The 7910-nt window shown below is 45.7% G+C and overlaps 1 protein-coding gene across 1 annotated transcript; it reads right to left on the bottom strand.

The window, feature by feature from the left end:
* Nucleotides 1-1962: 1962 nt before the first annotated feature.
* Nucleotides 1963-4428, bottom strand: LOC125779165 (uncharacterized). The gene has a single exon (XM_049459804.1). It carries the CDS (start codon nt 3440-3442, stop codon nt 2447-2449), a length of 996 nt encoding a protein of 331 aa, XP_049315761.1. The 5' UTR covers nt 3443-4428; the 3' UTR covers nt 1963-2446.
* Between the last annotated feature and the right edge of the window lie 3482 nt (nt 4429-7910).

Raw genomic sequence — 7910 nt, 5'->3', positions numbered from 1 at the left:
AAAGCGCTTGGTAACCAATACAAATTTGCAAAGGCATTTAATATCTACACCCACCAGTTCGGTAGGATGTCTGAAGGTATGTGCCCCCAAATGTCTAAGTCTTAACCTCCCGAATGCGGGACAGTCAAGAAGAAAGTGCTGGCTAGTTTCTGCCGCATCTTCTTCTAAGCAGCTTCTGCACACGGCATCCGGTAATATTCCAAGTCTTACAACATGTGTGCCAATAGGGCAATGGCCCGTCAAAAGCCCCACCACTAAGGAGAGGCTAGCTTTATTGAGGGCAAAGAGATCGTTGGATCTTATGCGATCTATTCTTGGCCAGAATGCTCTTGCGACCGCGCAAGTACCAATGCTGGCCCAACGTTGACCAAGCATCCGTGAGGCCCAATTATCCAGTAGTAGGACACAAGAGGACACCGAAGCACCGACCCGTTCCCATTCTACCGATAGTGACTCTAGGGTGCCCTTCCTTGCTAGCTCATCAGCTTTGCAGTTACCTGCTATTCCGCTGTGGCCAGGCACCCATACAAGTCTTATAGTAAATACTGTCGCCGCCAGGGACAGTGCCGTCAGACACTCCTCAACCAGCCCTGAACGCACTGTGAATGAGCTCAGGGCTAGTATCGCTGCTCTACTATCTGAGTGAATAGTCACCTCCCTGAATGTGGACACTCTCCGGAGTAGCAGATCTGCTGCTACCTTGATGGCTGCAACCTCAGCCTGGAAGACACGGCAGTAGTTGGGAAGTCTGAAACTAGAGCTGATGGAGTGCTCCCGACAGTAAACCCCTCCACCAACCTTTCCCCCAAGCTTTGACCCATCCGTAAAGAAGCTAACTGCCCCCCTCCTCCAACGGCTTCTGCCCACCCATAGCTCCCTCTTCGGTATATGGGTGGAGAAGGAGCCGCGAGAGTTTGATATGTCGACTCCTTGATCCAGATGATCCGGGATGCAGTCAAAGCTTGTAAGGATGTCTGAGTGTTCAGAAACACGCTCCTTTAGGAACCCAGATTCCCTGAGCCTGATCGCCGCTTTTGCGGCCATACACCTTCCGGCAATGTCAACGGGCGTTATGTTCAAAATTGCATTAAGTGCAATGCTTAAGGTGGATCTTAATGTACCGCACATGCTGATGAGCGCAGCCCGTTGAACGCTTTCGAGTTTCTTAGCAAGCGTGGTCCTCTGTAAAGCCCTCCACCACATAAAGACTCCATAGAACATTATAGGCTTTACTATGGTGTCATAGAGCCAAAGGACCACCTTCGGTGAGAGGCCCCACCTTTTGCCGATAGCTCCTCTACAGCAGTATAAGGCAATCGATGCCTTTTTGGATCTATCCTCGATATTCGGCTTCCATGAAAGCTTCTTATCCAGGATGAGCCCTAGATACTTCACTGTATCTGCCCGTTGTAGGCAAATACCTCCCATTTGCGGCAACGGTGCCACTGGGATCTTATATCTTCTGCTAAATAAAACCATTTCTGTTTTACTCGGGTTTATGGCGAGTCCACTTCCGACCGCCCATTTAGTTACAACGCCGAGATATCCCTGCGTCAGCTCGTATACGGTGCTAAGGAGTTTTCCTTTGACCATAAGTGCAACATCGTCTGCATAGGCAATCACCCGACAGCCCAGATCCTCTAGTTTCTTAAGAAGGTCGTTAACGACCAGGATCCATAGAAGAGGAGAAAGAACCCCGCCCTGAGGGGTTCCCCTGCTCACATTTCGCCGCGCGCGCGCGCTGCCCCATTCTGTTTCGACCACTCTGTCACACAGAAGACTGAAGATGAGGTGCTTGAGGTTCGATTCAACCCCACCGACCTGCCTTTACGATACGCATGTTGCGCTCCTGATAGGTAGTCTCTCGGAATGCACCTCCTTAAATCCCAGTCCATCAATCTCTCCAAAGTTTTAAGCAGAAAAGAGGAGAGGCTGATGGGTCTGAAATCCTTGGCCGTGACGTGGGACCCCCTGCCGGCCTTCAGGATGAACGTAACTTTGACTCGTCTCCAGGCCCCCGGGATGTAACCTAATCAGATGCAGTTCGAATAGATCGGCAGCAACCAGCTGCATGACACCTTAACAGCCTGCTGCAGCTGCGCTGGTATAATGCCGTCCGGTCCCGGGGACTTGAACGGTTTGAACGAGTTAATCGCCCATGTCAAGTGTCGCTCATCCAGAAGGTCGGCAAAAGCCGTGCAGTCAGTGTGCAACTCTCCGAGAGATGTCTCTATAGAGGACGTTCTGCTAGGGAAGTGAGCATCAAGGAGCATCTGAAGTGTATCTTCACTGCTCAGGGCCCACCTCCCGTTTACATCCTTGATATAACTCAGAGGCACTGGGTTTTTAGCAAGAATGCGCCTGAATCTAGAGGAATCGTGGCAGCCCTCCACTCTTTCGCAGAAAGTTTTCCACGAGATCCCTTGGCCTTCCTTAATTCGGACTTTTATATCGAAAGACCTGTTTTATACAGCGCCCAGTCGTCAGATAACCCACTCCTACGGGCCCTGTTAAATAAGCGCCTACAAGACGCCCTAATTTCCGAGAGCTCCATAGTCCACCATTGAGGTTTCCCTTTGCCCTTTGGCGTTTTTAGTGGACAGGAGCTCTCTAGTGCAGAAATGCACGCTGAGCTGAAGACTTCGACCCAACCGTTCACCACATCGGCGGTGCCCAGTGTGTTCACCCCCGGTGCACGTGGAAGAGTTTGTCGAAGCCTCCTTCGGTAGCCTTCCCAGTCCGTGTTCCTAAGATCTCGAAAAGATTTCCTAGGCGAACCTTCTCCAACTAGACTAAAACCGATATACCTGTGATCGGAAAATGAGTGATCATCGAGGACCCTCCAGTTTGAGATCAGCGAGGCAATCGCATGAGAGGCAAGGGTGAGGTCGAGAACCTCCTCCCTGCATGCGGTCACAAAAGTTGGAGAATTTCCCCTATTACAAATGCGAAGATTTTCGCTTACAATAAAATCAAAAAGCGACTCACCTCTATTATTTGTATCCGAGCTGCCCCAGATCGAGTGTCGCGAGTTGGCGTCCGAGCCGATGATAACGTCGGCACCATTCCGAGACGCTTCCGCCAAGGTTCTCCTTAGCAATGCGGGAGGCGGTTCCACCGCATCATCATGCGGCATATATGCAGAGATAATCCAGACATTTCCGGTATCGCACTCCAGTTTTGCTGTTACTATGTCAGCATTGCTAAAATTAGGTAAAAGAAATACCGTTAATTCATTTCTGACCAGCATACAGGCTCTGTTTCTACCTACATCGTTGTTCGCCAGCAGCTTATGGCTCTTCGTCCTCAAGCCAGAGATCCCGCTACTAGTCAGCCACGGTTCCTGGATTAGGACGACATCGGCTTCGTCTTGCTCCAGACGAAGCAGTAGATTGGCGGAGGCCGCCTTTGAGTGTTGGAGATTAATCTGGAGGAATTTCATCTCTCAGACTCTCCTCTAGGAGCGCCAGTTCAGCCCTCATGTCGTGGTCGACCCTTACCTCCTAGAACAGCTGTTCGAGGCTGAAGACGGAATCGCCAATCGACGAACCGCCTCCAGAACTCGCCACGTCCAAGAGGTTTGGGTCATTTTCCATGGTCGTTTGACCATCGCTAACGCCGTCTGCAGTCTTCCCCGCATCTGCAGCTTGGGTGCCATCCGCCCTGGTATTCGTTGGGAGTACCTTTAGCACTACCATTTCGAAACTATAACTGATGGCTCCCTTGGTTTTACTGAGAGGACCGATGGACTCCTCGTTAAGCATTATCAATGCCTGCCGATATGGTTCATCGGTTCTATCCAGCCTTATAACCCTCCAGTCATGCGTGGGAAGTGAGGGGTTGCAGTACTTGAGGATTTCCTCAATCTCATTTGCAGTGGAAGGTTCAGCCGGCAACCAGACGCAAGCCCTAGGGCGAAGAGGAAGGTCCGCTTTGTCCACGGCCTCAGACACCTGACCAGCATGCTTACCATCGTAGCGTTCTACAATTTTTGCCGCCAGTCGACGGTCCGACTTCAGCTTCCTAGCTAAAGCTCCCCTGCTAGTGGCCCCGTGGACCCCTTCATAATTCCAGCAGAAGTTCCTCTGCTAGTGCTAGCGATTCCGCCATGCACCAAGGCTCCACCCTTCACTACCTCCTTAGCCGGCGGTTTTGCGCTGGCTCCCCCCGTTCTTCCGCCTGATGAGGAGACTACTGTCGAGGGCTTTGTCCTGTCGCTGCAGCTACTCAGCGACGGTTTCGTCGCCACAGGAGCAGCAGCGCCGCCTGGAACGAATCCGGGTGTCGAATTCGACGTCCCTTCATCTCACTTCGTCGTCTTTCCGTTTGTTGTGTTTGTTAATGACTTGTCCATGCTAAGAGGGTCCCCACTCAGAGCCGCTATCCGTCCCCCGGAAGGTAGTCGCCTTTTGTGGTCCCAAGGTTATCTCAGTGACGAGGCCAAGGCGAGGGTTGACGTACGCCCTTATGAGGCAATACGTTCAGAGCCGACCAGCGTAAAGAAGGAGTACTCTTAACTTACACCTACCACGCCAACTTAACGACGACGGGGGGGGAACGTACTCTGAGGCCTGCCAGGGTTTTAACGGGACGGAGGCAGTTGCGACATTAGCCCAGCAGCCATTTCTGATGGGTGTCACCCCATCATACTCAGGTGACAGAATGTCGCCACCACCAGCCCAGGGTTCTACCAAATCCAAATAAGATTACCTACTATACAAAAAGCCAGTTCAGTGCCAAAGTCGTAAGGGAGTTGTCAGGCCGTGTAGGCCGCAGGCCATTTAGCGTTACCCAGGATGCACCAGCGTGGAGGCGACCTGCACTACATCCCTCCCTCCCTTTTTGATGTTAGTAGGGTTTGGTTTTGTTGTTTGGGTTTTTAGTTTATTTCGCGCCCGTTTTGATGTTAGTAGGGTTTTTGTTGTTTTTTTCACTCACTTTATGTTTCAATTTCTTCTATGTATCTTTACACGTCACTTTCTATTTTTCTTATATTTAAATTTCTTTTATGTGCTTATATTTTTTCACTTTCTATTTTCCGTGGTTCTGGGATTTGTTTCTTTTTTTCACAGTAACTTTGTGCTTTATGCATATGTTCACTTTAATTTTGCCATCGTATGTTCACTTAAAAGTTTTGCTTTTTTTTATGAATTTTGTGCTTCAAACAAGGCACTTGCGCACTTGCACCAGGAAGTTATTAAAATTTTTACTTTATTTTTTGCTTAGGTGCCTTTCTGAAAGGCTCGAAGGACCATTTGGTAACGCACCGATTTCTGATTTCCACACTCGTTATAAAATATTTATTTCACTATAATGTTTCACGATATATTTTATTTATTTATTATTTGTAAAATAATAATACAATTATTATTATACATTGAACATAAGGAGCACTAGCTACAGAGGCTTTCAGCTCACGGTGTTTAAATGAGTTAAGCATCCACCCCTCTACCCGATAAAACTGGTGCATCCTAATGCACCTGTGCAATTCACCACAGATGATGATTACAACACAACTAAACACATTTGTACACCAACCCTGTCAACAAAAAGGATGGGCAACGGGAAGGCAGGCGCAATTCGTTAAAAACAATTCGAACAAAACATTCGTTCACACACTGCACCGTGAAAGCACTCTCTTCGTTACACACCCCCGTGCTGAGACTTTCGATTCGTCTGCAGACCTAAGCACATAAGTTATACCCTTTTTGCGAGGTAGAGCTCAAACGCTTCTCCGTAACTTTGGATAGGCCGTGATGCTGAACTATTTCGACATCGCTTCGTACTACATCGATCCCGTATTTGTTTCACTATTAGTATAACTTTCCATTTATTGTAACCGGAGTTTATATTAAAAATAAATTAACACTTATTTCCTATCCGCTAAAAAATGCCTTTTAATTAGGAATATTAATCGCGAGTGTTAGTGACTCCTACAACTTAAATACAGTGATGTGATTCTCACTTAGCTGGGCACCCAATTAAATACACGGATTAATTATAAAATAGACTTACATAATAAAGATGGAACCTTCCATTTAAGAATTATTTACAAGCAATATGTTTTTACGAACTAAAAATATATGTTAGAAATAAATTTAAAAAGGAAGGATAACATAAATATATTTTTTTAACTTTGTACTAGATAGGTATTCAGATATTTTAGTGATGTTTACAATAGACGTTATTTTTAATAAATCATGAGCTTTACTATTCTGAAAAATACTGGTCCTTGCTGAATTGAAGAAGGGGCATTCATCCAGTAGATGTGTTACGGTTAAGGACGACGAATTGCAATATGGGCAGGATGAGATACAGTTACCATTTAATAAATGGGAATGCGTTAAGGACGTATGACCAAGACGAAGGCGAACGAAGGCTTTTATATCTTGGCAACGGCCTGATGGCGGATAAGCAGGTTTTTTCCCCTCTTGGTTGCAGATGGCGTAGTGGTGTTGCACATTCTTCCAAGCATTAGCTTTTATGGCTTTTTGTTTTGAAGCGATTAAATGGTTTATTATATCCTTTTTTTCGATGTAGTTGAAAACAATCAATGGCTGTTTTGCCGGCGTGTCCAGGGATCCAAATAATTTTTATGTTTCTTTTCCCAATTAGTATGTTTCTAATTTGCGCAATGAGGTAGGATTTGTTAGATGTATTTAGGAGAGCTGAGATTGTAGACTTGCTATCAGTACATATTAAAGTTTTTAGGTTAGAGTTTTGTACTAGGGATAGCGCATTATAGATGGCTGCTGCTTCTGCGGTGTATACTGAGCTGTAGTTAGGCAGGTGTCCAGCTTTTAACGTATTTCCGACGTTATCAACAATAGCAAAAGACGTGTAGAAGTCGGCTTTCGAAGCGTCAGTAAAAATGAGTTTCCAATCTACGTAGTGTTGCACAATGAGCTCTTTGAACAAACTTTGATATACCCTGGAATTGGTGTTCTTTTTATGATGTTTTTGAAGATGTAGCTCGAACGAAGATTCTTTGAGAAGCCATGGTGGGGCAAAAGAAATAGACTTTTCCTCCGGTGTAGTTGTAATACCTAGATCCTTAGCCAATTTAATGCATTTAGAAACAGTGGAAGAAGTATTGGAGTTTGTATCGTCGGTCCATTTGGCTTTTACTATACCATATAAGAGCTTGTTATTACATAATAGTAGGTTTGGAATAAGCTTTTGCGAAATATGTAAAACTCCTTCCTCGATGGATGGGAGTCTGGCTTCCGTTAATGTGAACTTTATTGGTGATGTTGGGAATGCCTGAATACTTCTTCTAACAGCTGCATGATATGGTGCGAAAATTTGCTTTATGTTGCTTTTGGCACAATTGCCGTAGATAGGGAGACCATAATCAATTTTAGATAAAATTAAAGCTCTTGTAATATTGATAAGAGAAGAAATGTGAATTAAACAATATTTTGAAGATAGATACTTAATTATATTAAGCCTAGAAGTTAGTTGCTTACGTAGATTTGTAACGGGTGATTTTTTTGAGGTTAGGATTTTCATGCATTAGTATTTGACAGATCACGTGGGATTTCAGACATGGTGTCAAAGAGAAAGATGCTCAGTATGCTTTGACATTTCATCATGAATAGACTTACTAACGAGCAACGCTTGCAAATCATTGAATTTTATTACCAAAATCAGTGTTCGACAATTTTTTTTTTATCGACAAATTTTGTTCAGCGATGAGGCTCATTTCTGGTTGAATGGCTACGTAAATAAGCAAAATTGCCGCATTTGGGGTGAAGAGCAACCAGAAGCCGTTCAAGAACTGCCCATGCATCCCGAAAAATGCACTGTTTGGTGTGGTTTGTACGCTGGTGGAATCATTGGACCGCATTTTTTCAAAGATGCTGTTGGACGCAACGTTACGGTGAATGGCGATCGCTATCGTTCGATGC

Source organism: Bactrocera dorsalis, chromosome 6 (genome assembly GCF_023373825.1).
Source record: "Bactrocera dorsalis isolate Fly_Bdor chromosome 6, ASM2337382v1, whole genome shotgun sequence".
NCBI lineage: Eukaryota > Metazoa > Arthropoda > Insecta > Diptera > Tephritidae > Bactrocera > Bactrocera dorsalis.
Note: the sequence above shows the minus strand (reverse complement) of the source record. Positions and strands in the feature narration are given on the sequence as shown.

What these genes read in the sequence shown, in the direction of transcription:
- LOC125779165 (XM_049459804.1), bottom strand. Translation starts at nt 3,442, where the DNA reads ATGAAATTCCTCCAGATTAATCTCCAACACTCAAAGGCGGCCTCCGCC.